Source organism: Telopea speciosissima, chromosome 4 (genome assembly GCF_018873765.1).
Source record: "Telopea speciosissima isolate NSW1024214 ecotype Mountain lineage chromosome 4, Tspe_v1, whole genome shotgun sequence".
Classification (NCBI taxonomy): domain Eukaryota; kingdom Viridiplantae; phylum Streptophyta; class Magnoliopsida; order Proteales; family Proteaceae; genus Telopea; species Telopea speciosissima.
The window spans coordinates 63,701,757-63,722,263 of NC_057919.1; the positions used below are offsets into that span (position 1 = coordinate 63,701,757).

General features: G+C 39.3%; 2 protein-coding genes across 3 annotated transcripts in view; both read right to left on the bottom strand.

Moving 5' to 3' along the window:
- Nucleotides 1-209: 209 nt before the first annotated feature.
- On the bottom strand, nucleotides 210-4,181 carry LOC122659530 (zinc finger protein CONSTANS-LIKE 13-like). Its single transcript, XM_043854633.1, has 5 exons — nucleotides 3,548-4,181; nucleotides 2,437-2,845; nucleotides 1,278-1,301; nucleotides 876-1,194; nucleotides 210-355 (listed from the first exon to the last, which is right to left on the bottom strand). The coding sequence occupies exons 1-5, from the start codon at nucleotides 4,163-4,165 to the stop codon at nucleotides 265-267; spliced, it is 1,461 nt and encodes a 486-aa protein (XP_043710568.1). The 5' UTR covers nucleotides 4,166-4,181; the 3' UTR covers nucleotides 210-264.
- A 3,603-nt stretch (nucleotides 4,182-7,784) lies between these two features.
- LOC122657403 (WD repeat-containing protein 48-like) overlaps nucleotides 7,785-20,507 on the bottom strand; it is a 64,032-nt gene continuing 51,309 nt past the window's right edge. Inside the window, exons 13-19 of one of the 2 annotated variants that reach the window (XM_043852100.1) lie at nucleotides 20,385-20,423; nucleotides 20,150-20,284; nucleotides 19,441-19,802; nucleotides 18,622-18,715; nucleotides 11,181-11,375; nucleotides 9,128-9,246; nucleotides 7,785-8,389 (exon numbers count right to left, since the gene is read on the bottom strand). In XM_043852100.1, coding sequence (XP_043708035.1) covers nucleotides 9,148-9,246; nucleotides 11,181-11,375; nucleotides 18,622-18,715; nucleotides 19,441-19,802; nucleotides 20,150-20,284; nucleotides 20,385-20,423 — 924 coding nt within the window. In that variant the 3' untranslated portion in view covers nucleotides 7,785-8,389; nucleotides 9,128-9,147. Of the gene's footprint in view, nucleotides 8,395-9,127; nucleotides 9,247-11,180; nucleotides 11,376-18,621; nucleotides 18,716-19,440; nucleotides 19,803-20,149; nucleotides 20,285-20,384; nucleotides 20,424-20,507 lie in introns of both variants that reach the window. The other variant, XM_043852101.1, reaches the window with a different exon arrangement.

The following is a 20,507-nucleotide window of genomic DNA, read 5'->3' on the forward strand; positions in this document are numbered from 1 at the left end:
CTTTCTCCATGGCAATATCATCAACTATCAAGCAGAAAACTCAGTTCTTGCACTTATTCACTAATTACAAATCAAGGCCAATGCAGCAACACCTAACAATTTAACTGAACAAAAAAAGGGAAAATGTAATACTAATTTCGTGATCTTATATCTTTACAAACTATTTAGATGTACAAAAAATTCATAAAATAAAAAGATTGAAGACTCAAAGGGGTCTGTTAAAACACATATACAAGCCTCCAAGAAACCCAGTTGATCCAAATTTCAATGATCCACTTTTGCAAAACGTCCCCTAATTCTTGTCCTGCTTTCTGCACGAGCTTTTCGGGTTTCATACCGGATGTGCTTGTCAAATCTAAATTTAAGAATATCAGCTCATGAAATTGATGATAATGATGACACCATTAAGTGCATATGGAGATTCAGGATAACATTGAATCTAATGTAAGACTCCACATTAGACAAGTGATTCCATAGAACCATACTGGTTGCACAATCTGAAAGATTTAATGCAAGTAATGCAGCTTTGGAATATAAAACATGCATCTAGAACAGAATCAATCAAGACCAAATGGAACAATTGAAATACGTGTGCTTGAACTAGTCGTAATACATGGAATAGCCAACTCTTTGGCACCAAAAAGGGCATACTCAGTGCACGAGACTCCCGCCACTGCGGGTTCTGGGGAGGGTCATAATGTACACAGCCTTACCCCTGCTTTTGCAGAGAGGCTGTTTCCAGACTCAAACCCGTGACCACTTGGTCACAATGGAGCAACCTTACCGTTGCACCAAGGCCTACCCTCAACTCTTTGGCACCAAAAGCCCTTAATAAAGAGATATCATATCGGCGACATGGGAAATAGAATGGTTACCTCCTCATTTTCCTCTTCTCCTTGTATCGTAAGATCATGGAGTCTCTCTCTTGGCTTGATAACTCATGCGGAGCAACTGTTGGCAGGCCCTGCAAGCTTTCTCTGACAACTGGATGCTTCATTTGCTCTTTGAAACCACCATTGATGTGGCAGCCACTGCCACCAACCTCTGTAGGTTTCTGATGAAACGGCAAGCTTTCCTCTGCATAGCTTTCTAAAGAACTAGAAGGGATGGGTTCGGGACCAGCTGATTTACAACTGTTACTGTGCCATCGAAGTGCAACTCCCTGAATCAAGAGGAACTCAACATTCTGATGTCAAATTCTAATATGGCATTCAAGTTGACAGAAGGTTGAACCTAATAATAAATTATCCAACACTCTTAGAAAGTCACAAAAATACCATGATCGATTGTAACATGAAACACTGAAAAAGTTCCACATATAGGTACTGAAACACTGCAAAACCATAACGATGGGCTCACACTATGGCTGCCTAATTGGATGAAACCCACAACTCTTCTGTACTCCATACACAAGCTTATAATTGGGATCCTTCATAGGACTCAGTATATGACTGGTCCATCAGGTCATATATAGATGTACTTTAACACCATTATGTAGATCATCTAAGAAGGGTTTGGTCATAGACTCATAGCAATCTCTGGTGTGGGAGCCCATCAATATGAGAAATCCATCCTCAGTTCCAAGCCAATCTGATTGTATCATTGCACCAGTTACTAGTCAGTGTACCATTAAAACTAAATTTCACAATAAAATGAGCAGAAAGCCTCATCTATCTTTCTACACTGAAAATTGAAAGCTTTGTGTGACCAGTTTTAATCTCTTATAGCTTAGACTAGTCTTGATACTACAAATTTATTACAACTCAACAAGCAGTCTCCTTGTCATTGACTTTTGTGCAAAAGATCTAATGGCTGATGTGATTCTATCTTTCCAGATTGCCCAAGATAACAGAGCTAAATGAAAGCATGAAAACTGAAGTTCAAGGACCAGCATTACATGAATCAGTTAGTCTGACATCACACCACACATAATAAAAGATCCAAAAAAAAAACCTGCAAACCCCACAAGCAAAAGATCTGGGAAGAAATTGTCATAATTATCTCTGATCTCAACAAACTGAAAGATCATATAAGGAATATCAATGAAATTCCAGACATCACAATTTAGCACAAATTGCTATGGGGGAGCAGGAAAATTTACATAACATACAATAATGAGTTTACCAATCAGGTAAACAAATAAATAACCTTGTTAAGCCTGAACCAATGAACTGTACACCTCTTTCAATGAGAAACAATTCTCATGGACTCCAAACCAAACCTGAAATGGATGGCCAATCCAAAAGATCCTCCTCCTAGTAGCTAGTCAAGTAAATGTACTCACCATCCACTCAAACAAAGGAGGGCAACCCTCAGGACATGCAATATCAATTGCTCTCACCACTTAATCACATGCCTCCTATCCAACCCTCCAGATTGGCCTAAAAACTAGATCCTTTCTTACCTCTTTCAGTCTGCTCACTACTACACCTTAACTTCTGCACCACACCCCATGGAAATGATTAAGAATGAGCTGATCAGAAAATGCAGAGCAACCTACTGTGATGTAATTCCAATTTCTAACCAAACATAACCTCCACACCAACAGAACATATGGAAGTGGAACACAAACAACAACTAAAGAAACTATTCCAGAAAAAGCACTCAAACAAAACCAAACAGGAAAGAAGCTTACCTTGTCAATTTGTTCCAGATCATGTTCAAATCTAGCTTCCATATTATCCATATTTAGAGGTTGAATATTTGGTTCTGCCACCTGTGGTTCGACTCTGATAAGTGATTCAACATGCGCATGATCGATATTCAAACAGTTCTCCAACTTTGCCAATTCATGGAGTTGAGAGAGAATATCTTCCTTGTGTCGCCCGCAAGTTGTATTTTGGTTCTGATACAAAATCAGAAGGCTTTTAAATATAATTATATAGTAACAAACAAGCTAACCATTCAAACAGCATGAATGAAATCTTGCCCTGAACAAATTGAAGCTATATTCATAAGCAGTTACAAGAGAGAGTTCAGATAGACATGTAACTGAAGCAAACAAAAAAAATCGAAATAATCCCAATTCTCATCTTTCTAAAGGAATATCAAAACCCAGATTTTGAAATTTGAACACAAAATTGAAATCGATATGATATCAGATCAGAAGACAATTGCCACAAAACTATTGTATAGTAGAGATCAACTATGAATAATTTATCAACTACCCAGGACTCAAAACTCAACGGACTAGTGAACCTGTGTAATATTTGTCATTTTTGCTGTTGAGACTTGAGAGTCTGAAGTTGAGCAGCAAGAATGAAACCTATGTGGTATCTGAAAACCACTGCTAGGAAACCATAGTTACAGTAAAGACCAATTAAGAAGAAACTTTACAACCTTCCATGATTCAAAACTCGAAGGAGAAAAAATAGTTCCTTTTATAAGAGGAGCAAGAGCAGCAAATCATGAGTATAATAACAACAATGGTTAAACGTATTCACCCTAAACACCACCGGCCCTGAAAAAACAAAAAGCCCTCAAAAGAGCGATAAATTTATTGAACCAGAAACAGAAGAAACAATCCACTTGTGTGGTTATGTCTCACCATGGGCAGAGGAGGATTTCCAGTAGCTTGGAAATTATGGTTGGAATTAGTGAAAAGAATGAGATCGTCGAGACTAACAACAGGCAGAGTCTCCCAAGAAAACGCAGCAGAAATCTCATCCACTATTCCTCCCATGGAACCATAAAGCTCAGAACTCACTAAGCCGCCACCATCAGCCTGATCTTCCATCGGCAAAAAGGACTTGTCCCCAACGTTTTCAAACCCAAGAATTGATGAAAAATCAGTCACCGACGGACACCCAGAAAAGCCATCGAACGGCCTCCTCTCATGCCGCGAGGACAAGGATTGACCATGGGTGTCCCAATCACAGGTCTGGCAGAGAACAAGACTCTCTGTAGAACAGAAAATTGAAGCCAGGCTCGAATCACAGACATCACAGAGCAGCGAACGAGTGTGCTTCCTGAAGAGCGAGTTTCCAGAGTGGACTTTATGGTCGCACGAGAAACAGAGCTTGGCGCTGTCGGCTCTGCAGTACAAGATGGCCAATGATTCTCCACAGAAATCACAAATTCGCTGGTGGGTTCTGTCATTCTGTTCCAATTTTGTCTCTTCTTCTTTCTCCCCTGCAACTACTAGCATTCCGCCACTGCCTCCCATCTTTTCTTCTTTTCTACGTTGTGGGTCTATTGCAGAATCAGCCATTTTAGTATTTTCTATCTCTGTATTGCTTTGTTTTCCTTTTTTTTTTGTTCACATCGAAAGAAGTAGTCAGTCCCCTTTGTGGTGGTCTACTTGTCCCCTTTGTTTCTCTGCGTTTTGTTGCCATTTGGGGAAAGAGACGGAGAGAGACAATGACTAGGTTGGCCCAGGTTTTTACTGAGAATTGAAAGGTAAAGATGCGTAACTCGTAAGCCTACTGTGTACATTAAATGAATGAGTGGAAAGTTCCATAACCCACCCAAATATCTGTGACTTTCTATTCCTGAAAGAAGCTTTCATTGTAGTCTTAACAGGCAGGCAGCGGCTTTGAACTTCTTCTGCTGTTGTTGACAGATGAGAAATGGATTGGACTCTTTTAAAAATCCAAGTGCTGAGGAGAGAACCCATATCGGTTTCTGATTCAGCTTCTTAATCAAGATGGTTTAAGAGAACAAATGGGTAGTTGTTAATCTTCTTCCTCTAGTCAGATATGGTCCCCTTGAAGTTATTGGCGTCAGTTAGTCTTTTACCATTTAATTTGCCTATTATCCATGATAAAGAGAGTTGGGTTCCAAGATAGAACATTCATTTGGGAGTTGAAACCATTCAATCACGCTCCTGCAATATCTGCAACTTGGTCCTTTCTGAATAGAATGCTTCATAAGTCAAGGGAAGAGGTAATTAAATTAACACCAAGTTGATTTAAAGAGGAAGTAACACATGATAAGTACAGATCTGTACTTTCTAGAAAAAACTAACAACCTTCCCTCCTATCTGAACAAGCGGCACTAAAAAACGCATCAATGAATAAGATGCAATAAAAAGAGAAGGAAAAGGAAACAGTCGCACGTGAAATGATCATTGCACCCCTAGTCCTTTCTATCTTTTCAGGGATATGCACCAGTCAATCATTTTGCCTATGACTATGTTTGGATGCAAGTATACGTCGCACTGCATGACCCGTTAGCGTTTTTTTATCTCAAAAAGAAAATAATAAATAGGAGGAAAGTAGTTTTCGGACAGAGAATGTGGCTTACGTTAGCACTCTCATGTGTCTATCTCTCTCCTCCTCAAAATAGGGAGGAGAGGTGTCTTTTCATATGGGAATGAGAGGGATAGACTCATGAGTGTATTGGCGTAAGCCACAATTTCGGACATAGTTCTTTTTTCCTAAAAAGAAAGGTCATTACTTTGCTTGTAAGCATATTCGTTTGCCTAAAAGGTTTAGGTGGGCTTGGATTGAGAGACTCAACTATCCATAACAAAAACCTACTGATTAGATTGGCATGGGATTGTTAATCAATTGTAATGGGCTTTGGTCTTCAGTCCTGAAAGCTAAATACCTGCAGTCAAAGTCTCTTCTGGATATGATTGTTCAAACTTCAAACTAAGAAGAGGTCATGGGTTTGGAATAGTATAGCTAAGGTCATGTCCATTCATAGGAGAATAGTGTATATTTGTGTTTGTAATGGGACGATCACTAATTTTTGGACATATCCTTGGATCCCATCTCTTCAAGGTTTTTACTTACCTATCGACTTTAATCCTTTGTTAAAGTTAGTGAATTCATCATAAATAATAATTGCAATCTTCCTCACTTATGTAATCTAATACATCTTTATTGTGTTTTTGCTATTCGAAAGATATCTTTATTCTCTGGCTTATTTCAAGATGTTTGGGCTTGCTCATTGACTACATTTAGCAACATATCCTCCAAGTTGGTAGTTTCCTTTATCATGCGTTCCTCCGGTATGTTCTCTCTATCAAGCTCAAGAAACAAAAAAAAAGGATCATAGAGCTCAGACCGTTGGATGTCGCACCTGCCAGGTGTCGACTTCTCCACCTAAACTGCACTGCACCTGAACCATTGGGGAATTGGAGGGTATTTAAATCCGTGAATAGAATACATTTAGTCAAATGGTAAAAATTCTTATGCAGATTGAAGCTTCATCCGAAGTTCAAATTTTTTTTTCCTGGAGGATGTTTTTTGTTGGAGTGCCCTTAAAATTTAGAATAGTGAGTTGCGTGTGTGATGGGGGGGGGGGGGGGAAGGGGAGGAGGGGCTGATGAATTCCTCTATGGAGAGTCCATATTGGGGCTTTGTCTTTCCTTATTTTCTAATTCTAACCTGTGTGATTTCTGATTTGAAATGGCTCTTTAGTGTTAAGGCTATTACTTTCTATTTTCTTTAGGCCCGTCGAAACAAAATTTTATAAAAATGTATCCCATAGAATCAACAAATTTGTCTCTTAAGTCCTTGGAACCCCAGCCTTGTTTTTTGTGGACCAGAGGACTCTGTTTCTTATGTTTATTTTAAAATCCATGATTTACTTGTATTGGATCTTCTCGTGGTTAATGTGGCTGCTTCTTTTGATATTCGCACTTGTGAAACTTGATGGGCATGTTTGATTGTCCATCAAAAATAGTTCACTTTTGTCTAATTTGATTCTGGTTGGGTAGGTGACAAGGTCTAGGTTGAAGCCAGGAGTCTCGCTCAAGGGGTTGCAGAAACAATAAGAAAGGGGTCAATTGCAGGGTCTTGGTCAAATTCAGCAGAGGTGGTGTCTTTAATTCCAAAATCTAGCCGGGTGATATAGTCTTGTGGGGTCATTTAGTTTACGACTTGACATTTGAATAGATAGTAATATCTTTGAATGTTCAATTTTAAGTTGTGACAATGATCTGGTGAAGCTACATGTTGCTACCTTGATAGAGCAAGCAAAAAACAATAGAAAGAACTATGTGGTAGACGAGGATGTGGTACACTTAGTTTCTTGGTTGTCTTTAATTTGTGTATTTAATTTCTTTCATCAAAACAAAAAATGAAGAACCTTGATGAAGATCACTAGCATGATCCAAAGTGCAGTTACTCTCTTATTCTCTTTTCATTAGGTCTCTATCACCCATAGCATCGCCCCTGGCCCTCCTTCTGTGCACCCAAAAAGGAACAATCAACCCCATCTTATCTCCGCCAACAACCGTCTAATAAAAACCCACCACCTGCCCCGTCGGTAGACACCCGCAGTTGTGGGGTGCTTACACACTGGCTTTGAAAGAGACCCAATACAAAGGTAGATGGAGATGCAGTTTGTTGTCTTTTCTCCATCATCAGGCTCTTGGAAGAGAGTCATGATACAAACTTGATGATGTTAACTAAACACCAACTCTGAGATTAATAATTGAAGCCAATGGTTTAAGTTCTATCATAGGGAGAAGTGGAATAGAGAACTAAATGAGCCAGATCTGCAACACCTGAAATTTCAAGTGAAATTTGTTGCCATTAGCAAACTCCCATTTGCTGGAGGATGACGGAATCTAGCAAAATTTGGGGAAAAACCTGTCAAAATTGGCATAATATATCTGTTCCAGACATTAGCTAGATGTAACCACTTCCAGCCCAGGTACTGTAGATTTGACTCACATCGTTGTTTGGCCATTATAGTTCAACCTTTATGCCCCGGAGTTGGTTCAGGTTTGGAGAGCTTGGCTGAAACTGTTTGAAGAGTTAATTCCAATCCAAAATTAACCCCTTAAGAAACAGACACAGAATATACTGAGTACATAGTAAGAAAAAGAGAGCACATGACAGGTATGGCAAAACTTCATTTGATCCTTACTGATTTAACATTTCACAGAAGATAATTGAACAGAACGATAAAAGAAAAAGAAATATATAGACATATATTGAATTGACACGTTTGACATATATGGAATCCTTTTATTCGAAGGCCAATTACCTCCAAAACAAAAGTCTTCCCATTAGGCACCCCACATTCACATCTACAAGGCTCTCGACCATATTGTTCCTACTTTTATCTCCTCTTGGGGGGATTCCTGAGCTTGTTCATACCTGCCAATCTCCTGTTCTCTTCCACCAACTTGAGACCTTTTGCTTTAAGCTGGCAAACTCATCCTAAACCACATCCAAAGTAAATAACCACCCCATCTGCATGCCTGAGAAACAAAACTTGGAAGATCACTCATCAAAACAGGAAGTTCCCTCCGTGCCCTCTCTACAAATTTTGGAGAAAATCCAAAGCTTCATCTCGAGTGATCAGCTTCCCAGATTTACAGTTCTGATCATGATCAGCACCCCCAAAAAATCAATTACGCTTTATATTTTATACAGCAGAAGATTGGCCCCCACAATCTCCAGACCAGAATGCTCATTCCCACAAGTATCTACATTTGGAGCAGAAAAAAACCCCATTAAAATGTCAAATGTAAAATATTCACACTAAACCGCTTCTCAGGTTCTGTTTTACCATATTAAAAATCTGAACAGATCCGAAATCAACAACATTGATTTAATTCGACAGGGATTTCAAGAGTAAAGTCATGTTTGTCAAGAAACACAGCTCAATCAAATGCCCAGTAGTTATTTACCCCACAAGACAATATTCCTCAAGGTAGCAAAAGGTTCATCTCACAGGCCAAATAGGAAGGCCTGCAGTTCACCTAATTTTGCCATGTAGAAAGGTGATGTTCTAGCCATTGGATAAATAGGGCAAAGATTGGATTGGCTACAAGTCAAATTTTATAACCAAATTCAATCATATACCCCTTATGTATTAGCATTTTCCCTTGTATTTCAGCCATTCATTTGTTTTTAACCATTTTTTAAAAGCAAAATTTTCCTAGTGGATTTTCAGAGCTTTATTTTGAAACGTAGTGTACTCCGTTTGGGCTGAAACTTGACACGTGAGCAGGGGACCTCATGCCCTACCTGTCCACAAACTTTTGGCACCATCAGACTATCACATAGCAGATATCAAGGCCATACAGGAATGCATTCCTAACTGGGCCATCTAGGAAACAACCCCAACCCCCCACCCTTAAAAACAAAAAAACTATAGAAAGATCTAGCTGGAAAAAAAGACGTTAATATGCATAACACAGGATCAATCAGGCTGCACTCACCTGCTTGAAGCTCTATAGAATCATTTTCCTTGCAAAAGTCTGTAATTAAGGACCAAATCATCAGGTTTCTTCCATATATAAGCTCGAACTGTGGCTAAGCTCATGTCTGGAGATAAGACCTGAAAAAGGAATCCACTTGATCTAATGATAAAAAAGAAATTTCTGCAATTGTTGATAGACACAGAGGCAGTTATTCTCCCTTTGTAACAATGTGAATTATGAGAAATCTCTGCTGCAGCATTGAGCAAACTTTAATAAGCTCAAAGTGCATATTTTTGTCTTACAATTCCAATTGCCAAGATGATCTGAAACAAAAACAGGAACCAGGCGAGCTCTTTTTTCCCTTTTGGTTTTCATGTGAATATTTACTGGAGCAGATCTTGAAACTAGACCATTATAAACTATGTAAAAAAGGAAAGATTTTAAGGTACCAAAAAGAGATGTGTTCATGAGAAAGGAAACAAAGTAGAACAATGATCATATTTTCCATCTTCAGATACCAAAGTTGAACTTCATATGTACTTATCAAGATTATCTTCCCAGAGTAATACAGGAGATTTTCACTCGAGAGAACTCCCATTCAAAACAAGGATAAATGAACTAAGAATCTGCATGATTCTCTGAGGAAAGTTAGTGAAGAAATAATGCCAGCAGAACCATGATAATATTTCTTCGAGAGGGATCAGTTACACAATATCTTAGCTGTACATACTGTTAAAGACTGATACCGTGAGGGTGTTTGTCATTGTTAACGTGAGGAGTGTCCTTGTTTAGTTGTAATTGTTAGGCTATGAGTAGTTGTTGTAGTTTACTTTCCTTGTAATTAGACTCGTACTCTTAGTTGGTTTCCTACTAAGAGTCAATTGCTTTATGTTGTAGGACCACGGTTGGGAATAATCTAAATCCTATCGTGGTCCACTCTCTCTCAGTCTCTCTCCACAGGTTCTGGTTGTTGAGGTTTTGTCACACATTTGTTCATATAAAAGACAAAAATTTTCCTTTTGGGGTTAGGGAGTTGTTTTCAAGAAGTTTAAAACACTGAATTGACGTTACAGAAAAGAAAGTAAGCATCATATTTATAAAAGGGTAAAGAAGTATATTATTTGATAAGTTACCAACCTTGTTTTTTGGACATTGACAGCTCTTTGAGACTATCTATTTTAAATTTTGCTCTAGTCTAGACAGGAATCAGAGCCTGGTGTTAGAGAGTCTATAAGGCATCCTAAACATCTGTGCGTCTGTTTATGAGCTATGACCTAACTTTATGGTGAAGTTCTCCTTCAATGATCTATTAGGCCCAATAACTGTTTGTGCAATTGTAGTGTTACTTGCCTGCTATTTTTATCAAAGCAAAAGTGTCCAACTTTTTTTTTTTTTGGATGAATGAAAAAATAAATACGAAGAAAGGAGAAGGAATATAAGTGCATTAGCATGTAAGCAGATCCGTTCCAGGACTTAGAAACCATAGGTAAAGAGCTTTGTTTCATATGAAACCAATATCTGCATGAGTATCCTTCAAAACCCCAAAAGCTAACATCATGCATAGCTGATTGCCTAGGGAGTAGGTATTCTGTGTTGGACAATTATGGCAACAGCCTGAAACAACCAGTTGCGAAAATCAGCTAATTGTCCAACAGGGACTTAGATTGTGCCAGACTCAATGTGGTATATACTCGTTTAGAGTTGTTTATAAGCCCTCTGTCTTCCTCTAAAGCTTCAGGTTGTTTGGACTTTGACACTATGAGAAACAGAAGTCATTGTTGACCCTCAATAATAGAATTTCTGCTTTTTCTTGTTGGGTTTATTGACCATCATTAACATGACCCACTACTAGTAGAGCATTGATCACTTCTTTGCATGAAAGCCAAATAAATGATTACCTTTTTTTTTTTTGGAGGGGGGGGAATAAAAAGCAAGTAATTTTTGGGATTCTAAACCATCGATCAGTCTCACTGGCTTTGAATCACGTTGATGCAAGGAAATCCTTTTTTCAGTTGTTATGTCAACAATGAGTGAAAACAACAGGAATTGTATTGCAACTAAATTCACTTGCCTGATTATTGCACAATATCTCTATTGAAGGTTTTAGCTTCTGCCAGGGCTTCAAGCTAGGCCGGAAGGAGCCTTCTCCCCCAACTGTTGACAGTTGCGAATGTCCAACACCCAATACTGGAGCAAATGTTCCATCGGAATTCCCACCATCCAATGGTTTGTCAAGAACTATTTTTTCTATGACATAGTTTATAACCTGCAGAGACAAACCCGACATTTCAAAAATCCAATTCTGAGCAGGCCAATATAAGGGTAAATGCCAGGAATTTCATACCAACAAATTTCCCCCCAAATACAAGTAAGGAAATAAAAAAATCAACCCGCATCATATCACGCACACACACACACACACATAGTTGATAACCTGCAGAGACAAACTCGACATGCAAATGAATCCAATTCTGAGCAGGCCAATATAAGGGTAAATGCCAGGAATTACATATCAATAGAGGTGTAAATGAATAGCCGAAATCCGTTTCCGTATCCGTGTCCGTATCCGTTTAGCACTATCCAAATCCGTCCGAAAGCTAAACGGATGCGGATACGGATAGGCTATAGCTATCCAAAAAGCTATATTTACATGTAAACGGATAAAATATCCGATCCGTATCAGTGTCCGTATCTGTTTAGCACTATCTGAATCCGTCCGATAGCTAATCGGATGCGGATGCGGATATAGCACTATCCGAGCCGAATCCGATCCGTTTACAGTCCTACATATCAACAAAGTTCACCAGTGAACTAAGCCTACATCAATTTGATGCTACAACAATTTAAACACAAACATGAATTCAGATAAGTACATCCAAATACAAATAAGGAAATAAATAAATAAAAAAGCAACCCGCATCATATGTATAAATAGAGAGAGACTCGAAACCTATTTCCTTGAGTGGCCCCTCACTGTAGAGACAATGAGCAAACCCTCTGCTATCCAAGATGCCCAAAATCTCCCTAAAACTATCCCCCGCCTCTCTCTCTTATGTACGCCTTCCCTCTTCCATTCCCCTCCTTTCCTTCAACTCAAACCATAAACAAGCTTCACTCCCCAAATCTCCTCAAATACAACCTACAACCTACAAGCATTTCATCGAGTGCTGAAAATTCCACAAATTTATAAGGCAATAAGAGATAAAAATAGACAAACATTTTTTGATGAAAAAATGAGGGCTGGAAGTTAATTCACAAACTGATCAAAAAGAATTATTGTTCTCTCTCTATCCACCAAGATGACCGATCTAGGACACCCTAGAATTTCACAAGGCTGGAGTTCTCTCCACTGAAAAACAACTTTATTTCATTCCAGTAATCTGGATGTGCAAAATTAGGACATTGTCATGGACACAAACTCAGCAACTGAAGTAGATTGATGTGGAAGATCCAACCACTCCTGCAGCCTAATAGTCAGCCCATCGAACCAGCATATTTGGGCCATATTCTGTTATTACTTGGGCCCATATTTAAGCGTATAGTCTGGCCTATGAAGCCATCGAAAAGCAGGATTTAAACAGATTAATTTAGGGTTGTAGACTGTAGTAGTTCCCTTCTTTCTTATTTATAATCTCTAATCAATACAGAAAATAAAACCTTCCTTGCATGGCTTACAACTTTGGATCTTTTAGAAATAGAAACCCCCTAAAAAATAGAAACTAGAAGGTTTATAGAATCCAACATTCTAAAACAAACATGGGTACGAAAAATAGAAACTGCTATGTAACCTAAACAAGTAGTAATCAAGAAGTAATCTCAACTCAAAATTAGAAACTAATTACTAATAGTGAACCCCTCCATGCAAGGACTAGGTAAGAAATATAAACTACGATACCAAGTTATAGGAATCTTAACACATCTCTAATCAGCTGGGCCCCACAAGAAGATCTCTCACGCAATCACACTCAAGCCTTAAAGAATAATCCCCACACAATCTGGTCCAGCCCCCAATCGACCCCTCCTCCATCCTTCTTCAAACTACATCAACTCTCCCCATGTTGGAAAAAAACTCATTCACGAGTTTGGTAGAGATGTCGAATCAGACTTGCACGATTGGGAAGTAGAATTCAACAACCGTCAACTCCGTTTGTCATCCCTCCACGGCTTTGATATCAATTGATGGAATTTAGACAACAACTAAACAATCAAAATATAAATCTTCCTCCAACTCTTTCCCACACAAGCTGGCTATGGGGCCCACTAATCTGGGAGGGGGGGGGGGGAAACTCTTCTTTAAAGCCTGTTGTTCGATGTCTACATAGACCAGAATAAAGACTTAAATCTGGGCCCAAGTAATAAAAGAATACACATGCTGGTTCGATGGGCTGACTATTAGGCTGCAGGAGTGGCTGGATCTTCCGCATCGATCTACATCAACTCGCCCCTTCTTAAAGAAAACTCGACCTTGAGTTTTAGACATTTGAACGATCACCTTGGTGTTATGAAGGTCAAGCTTCAGTCCATAACAAAACTCCAGCAACTCTTGAAAACAGGGTATGAAATCTTCTAGGCAAGGAGTCTGCTCTTCATAATATTTTGGTGGGATGACAAACTCTACACGTTCGTCTTCTAAATCAGAGGTGTAGTCAAGTCTCATGAACCTAGAGTCCTTAACTTTGGGAACTAGCTCATCAAAGACTTGAGATATGAACTCCCTTTCTTCAAGGACAGCAGCATGCTTGTTCATGATTTCTTGTGGAGTGTTCTCGACCACTACATCATCTAAAACCACTTCAGTTGAGTCTAATATGATGTCTACGTCAACTGTAGAACCTTCTACTTGCTGCTCTTCCATCTTCAAAACTTTAACTGCAGTCACGGTAGTATCCCTTGGTTATTGAGGGCAGAGCTTGGCTAGGTGACCAAGCTTGGCTTCAAACTTTTGCTCAACAGCGGTCATGCGGTCTGTTAAATGCTTCACCATCTCAATTACTTGAGCATGAAATTGAGAGGTCTGGTTTGGGGTCTTTGATGCACCTTATCCATAGCTCTGATGCCAAATGGTGTGATCCAATAACCTATAGGACAGATTACTAGACAACTACTAAATAGAAAGTAGATTGTCTCCCAGGTCAACAGTAACCAACTCCTGATTTATCTCCATGCAAAGACTAGATTGGATCCCTCACAATCTGAAAATCCTCCACCAACTCTTTCCCACTCAAGCTGGCTATGGTGTCCACTAAATCTGAAAAAAAAAAATCCCTTCTTTAACTCCTCTGCTGTTTGATGGCTACATAGGCCAGAATATAGACTTAAGTACGGGCCCAAATATGCAGGTTTGATAGGCTCCCTATTAGGCTGCAGGAGTGGCTGGATCTTCCACATCAATCTACATCAGCAACATGGTCAGTTCATTAGATGTTGATGGTCCCAAGCTGAAACTGAGAGGGAAGAGGTGAATCAGTGTCTTCTAAAAATTTTGAACCCTTGACCTGATTTGCATTGCTTGACATGGAGACAATGAAACCCTTGTAGTCACGATTGGCTGGTGCTGACCAATTTTACCAATCACACAGTTGTATGCAAACCCCACCTCGCAAGCACAACGTGGCCAGGTATACCAGGTAGTGTACACCCACCCTGCAAAACACACACCACAATATCCAAAATAAAGACCAAACCACAAAGACACAGATTTACGTGGTTCGGCAATATGCCTAAGTCCACGGAGCAATGCCCTAATAAGACTCTGTATTTTGCTCAATACACCACACAATTTTGATCGCCACAACGACCAAGGAGCCTCTACCTCAAATACACATCTTTGCTCCAACAAAGGTATTTAGGGCCACATCCCAAACTCTATCAAGCCCCAACTTGATAGCCCTTACAATGATAACGATAAAATAAAATAACATAAAAAAATCCCAACCCTTACATAAAAGAAAATAGGTTTTCTCAACACGAATCTAAACTTAGAATCATAAATACAGGGATTTGCTTAATGAGTTTACCATGACCTCAGTACTCCAACTGGAAGAACTGTAGACAATGTTCTCCCCTTCAATCTCACCTTCTAGCAGGCATAGATGGTGAAGATCTTCTTTTCCCGAACTTCTTAGAGAACCATTGGCATGGATGAATCACAGTCTTGGCTTGGAATGGTCTCTCACTCTTTTATTTCTCTTCAACTCTCTTAGGGGTTTTCTCTTTTTTTGCACAGGAAAGAATTAAGAATGAAGCACTAAAAACTTCATTAAGTTGGTTAACAATAGCCCCAATCCCATGCATGGTCCAACTGCTTGGTTCAAATCGGTGCCTGCGCACCATTACCAAAACTTTGATATCTCTCTCAATTTAAGTCTGATCAACCTGATTCCAGTGGCATTTGAAAGATAACTTCAAAATCCTCTAATTCTGCCCGGAACGTGCTCAAAAATCGATCCAAAGTCACACAATTCGAAAATGTCACGTGTTGACAACACTTGCCATTCAAATGGCCAGACTTGACACATAGGGACTGTCTATCGACAGTGGCTCATTGTATAGAGACCCCCCTTTGAGTGTCGAGTGGAATCTTCTGGTTGTCAAGCTTCTCAGACATAAAACTCGACATTGGGATAGCCTGGGTTGACATCTAGGCATCATCGATCGAAAATTGTCATTGTCAATTCTAGGCAGTTGCACGCTTCTGCCAAAATGCCCATATTTTCCTTGTCTGAACTCCGATTGACACAGTATTTTTCCTATTTAATGAAGACTCGAAGTATTTCTCATGAATACCCTTTCAGCTCAGGAACAATGCACAATCCCCAAAACTGAGCTTGAACCTGACAGATGTGCAGAACATGTCAGATGTTCTTGCCATAGCTTCCAACTCTGTTATCGGATTGAACTAATACTTGAATAGTTGGAAAGATGACTGAGAAGGATTCCTATCTCATGTTTTGAGCTTCCACAAAAAACAACTAAAGGATAGCTCAAAATCCCTATGAAGTCACTGCTATTGCAACATACCAAGAAGTTGCCAACAATGACAACACATCAACATGCCCAACAATCTTTTTGAAGCTCTTCCAACTCCACATGCCCAACAAATGTTAACTAGCCTACAAAATTTTACAGATTGAAACATGGCTACAGTTCTTAAGACACGAGAGGTGGCTACAAATCAACAATTCGAAGTCCTTGATGCATATCATCCAAATAGGTACTCTAAAAACTACCAGAGGAAGAAGAAGCACTTGAAGCACTCTTGACTCAGTTCTGTAACTGATTTAACTCAGTCATTGATTGGCATTAGTTAGCCTAGAACCTCTTTTTTTGGGTGAATAAATAATTCATTACCAAAAGGAGAGAGATACAAGGAGCCCCTATAATAGGGGGGGGGGGGGAAGCAACAAGGGAGCTATACAAAGCAAAGCAAAACCCAACCGCCAAGGAAAGGCAATAGAGGGCTGCAGTAAAGAGGTAGGCAAACCCCAGGACACAAAAATGAGCATGTTCCTTTGGGAATCAACCACACTACGAAAGGAGATCAAGGATAGCTTACTAGTCACATCCAAAGAAATGGACTTCCAAATCTGCTCATAGGGTCTACAGGTAGAGGACCATTTTCTGATATTACGTTCCATCCAAATGTGATTGATGGTGGCACCAAAGCAAGCTTGCCGATGATACCACAGATAGTCTTGTCACCATAAGTCATATCCACCCCAATCCATTCTCTGGCTAGAGGAAGGATTCTTCTACTTGGCCAGCATTTATCGAAGAGACCTTTCCAAACTGTAGAGAAGGGACAAGAAAAAAAGAGGTGGTCTACATCTTCCCTAGCATTCTAGCAAATGCAACAAGGGGAGACGGGAATCTGGCGATGGAAGAGAAATGACTGCGTTGGGAGGCAGTTGGAGAGGGCCCGCCAAACAGTGAAGCTGCGATGAGGTTACTGTCCAGGACCTTTTATTTCTGTTTTATTGTAAGTAGTGGGCTATGCCCATTAAGGCCAGGCCCATATTAATACATTGTTTTTATTAAAAGTACCTTAAGTAGCCCAGGATAGGAGTTGGGATAGTTTTAAACTCTGTTTCAGTTTCCTATATGTTTTTACTTTCCTTCTTAGAGTATGAGTCATATTAACTCAACTCTTTCTAGTTTTGTTTAAGCCGCAAAGCTCCCAATAATTTTGAGTAAAGATTTTAATGGCTCATTGCAATATGGAGCTGTGAGAGACATATTCAGCTACTGTGGGAGACAGCGGCAACCTCAGCGAGACTGAGATCCACAGGAGGGAGTCTGGTCAAGATCAGGTGGGAGATCTGATCATATCACATTCCCTTAATTCTCCTTCTTCCTTACAGTTGCAAGTAAGTACAGCTCCTATTGTCTGATTTCTTTCTTTCATTTTCTATGGTATTCATTAAACTATTACTAAATATTCATCAGTCTGTTCATTGGGGGAATACTGGAATTCTTTTTACATGAGTCGCTGTTTTCTCAAGTGGTGGCTGTTTTGGGTACTTCCCTGGTGCAACTAGGAGTCGACTCCAAAAGACATCTAGCCCTTGGATTGAACAGATATATGGAGGGTTCGTTCCTCACTCCATAGGGGATATACAGTCCAAGTTTGGTTCTGATCTAACCACTGGATTAAGAGTTACTGAAGTTCCTAATTCTATGGCGTTTGACTTGCTACTTCTGAAACATATTCTGCATAGCCTAATCTAACCATCAGATTTCTATCATATTTTGGGGATTCATTCCACCCCTTTAGGCCTTCCTTCGACCAGAATTTGAGGGTGATCAGACCCTTGGATTTTGAGTAATTAAATCTTTAATTCTGTTTTTTTGAGTAGTTATTGTGATCCTGTGAATTGAGTTGCAGCTTAACACCTATTGCTAGGGTTTGTCAACCTCATTGGTCCGGGAAGCAGAAGCAGATACCAAACAAATTCACAGAGCTTTGGTTTCATTAAACTAAATTCAATATGCTACTGTTTAAATCACTTCTTTTCATTTAAACATTTCGGTTCTCCTGGTCTTTTCTTCATTTGCTTGGTAAGATAATTTAAGTATTTCTCCTTCATAAACATGTATAAAACATACTGAAAATCTAGTTATAGGGGATAAAAATAATAATTCATTGAATGCTTCAGCAGTAAAAAGCAGTCCCCACACAGTTTGTAAACATTAAGCATTTCAAAGGAATTTTTTTTTGGCATCCTTCAAAACTTCCCAGCTTTTCCAATAAATATCAACTGTGTTGCATGCACAACATTTTAAATATGGGTATGTCTACAACACAAATTGCATTCATCAGCACACAACATTAAAAACATCAGCATTCCATGCATCAATAACCATATCTGATATCCTAGTCATAATTGTCAGCAGGTCACATGTCCATGCACCATCAATTCCAAGAAAACCAGGCGACCATTTCAAGTCCTGCAGATGGAGGCTGATCCCAAATGCAGAATTCATGGCCAAGTATACCAAAGATAAATCCTTACTTTATGCATTCGCAATATCCGAGGTGCACTCAGTTTCCCCTGTGTGACAATTTGGACAGTTGCTCCTTCACAAGGTTGTAGATAAAAGCTGCACCTGTAGAAAATAACAGGAAACATATTTATGAGCTGCTTTATTTCAGCCACATACAGAGACAAGCAACCAAACCATCTTGCAGAAAATAATATCACACATAATTTAAAAACATTTCGGCCATAAGCAGAGAACAAGAAACTGAAGCAGTTGCATACTATTGTAAAACCATAAATGAAAAACTGAAGGATTATTTCCCATCTGGATCTACTTTTCTTGCTCTATTCTTTTCCTTTGTACAACCCCTTTCCCCCCCCCCCCCCCCCCAAAAAAAAAATGTCACAAAGGAGAGTACTACATAACATAATCCACATGGAACTGGCAAGCGATAGGGATTTTTTTTTCTTTGTTTTTGCCCCCCGGGGGGGTGGGGTGGGGTGGGGTGGTTCAAGAAACAAGAAAGATGCACTCGAGATGTGAGCAACAATAACAAAGAGGGATTAAGAAAATTGAAGTGCAATATCTCTCTTCAACCTTGGACCCTGCAAGTTTTGGTGTGCTCGATAAGAGCATAAATGCAAGTGTAATCACAAGTATTCCCACCAAATCATTAGTTTATCCGACTATAAAATGCCTTTCATGAAAGTTGCCCATATCCTTCACAGATCAACAGCAAAGCAACAAAGCATTTCAACATAATAAGATTAAGACTAGCGGACTAATCAATTGACTTTTACATTCAATGTATCTATAAAACATTCACCTATGCATTAAGGTCAGATTATTACTTGGTATTTTCTTTTGGCGGCAATCGACTATTTAAAGTACAATCAAGACACCACCATGGAAAATCCTTCTCATCTTGAGTACCATCCAACTCAGTGATCTGCTTTCTCCATGGACCTCCATGAGAGCCCTCAGTAATTATAGAAGGAGGAGAAACCGTAGAAAACTCAAACGGAGGGTAAACCATCGAGTCATTTTCTGCATTACCATCAACCTCAACTCTTGAATGGGAATGATTTCTAGCAGAAAAATCCTTCCCTGATGAACCATCACCATTGGCTGAAGCTTGGGATGTTGCTCTTTGCCTTCTTTTGGTCAACCAATGAGCCAATAAACCTTTAAGCGTCTCCCGTGCTAGATTGACCTGCAGAATTGCATTCACATGCACGTCAATAAAATAAAAAGTTAAGCCCATATCAAGCTAGAAAATGAGATTGAAATTTAATCATTTCACTGGAATCCGCTAGTTCTACAATAGGTTAGGTTGCAAAAAAACACATTGGAGTTTTCCAGCAATTACAAGATGATCCCTCTCACAATCAACACTAAACACAAACCTTCGAAAAATTTACAAAAGAAAGTTGAAACTAAACTAAAAGGTTGGCACAAGAGGCCTGATGTAGACTACACCAGAACTTTTGAAGCTTCCAAGAATAACACAACAAAGAATACATCCTTAACCCTTAAGTGATTCATGAAGAGTCTTTTTACCTTGTCATCCTCAGGTTTCCCAGGTATAGTCAGGTCAGCAGAATACATTTCTGCAGAAAAGCATTGTGGTGTGTCCAAATGGATAGACAAGCTTCCAAGCCTAGTATCTGTAGTGAACCATGCAGGAATACTGACCTGGAGAAGCCAAATGACAAAACACAACGATAAGTTCAAAAAACTGAGTATTATAGGTTTAAGACTACCAAATAGGGAAACAAATCTAAAAAATCTATACCATCTCAAATAGTTCTTCCTTCTTCTCTTCAAATGAAACCTGCTGCAGATTAGATATTATATGAATAATTATTATAAGCTAGCCCACGAGAAGAAATCTTTAATTATTACTTTTAATTATTTA

What these genes read in the sequence shown, in the direction of transcription:
- LOC122659530 (XM_043854633.1), bottom strand. Translation starts at nt 4,165, where the DNA reads ATGGGAGGCAGTGGCGGAATGCTAGTAGTTGCAGGGGAGAAAGAAGAA. An exon ending in TCATGTTACAATCGATCATG is followed by an intron (nt 1,195 to 1,277) that starts GTATTTTTGTGA and finishes ATATTAGAATTT; the next exon opens with GACATCAGAATGTTGAGTTC. An exon ending in GAGAAGAGGAAAATGAGGAG is followed by an intron (nt 356 to 875) that starts GTAACCATTCTA and finishes TCTTAAATTTAG; the next exon opens with ATTTGACAAGCACATCCGGT.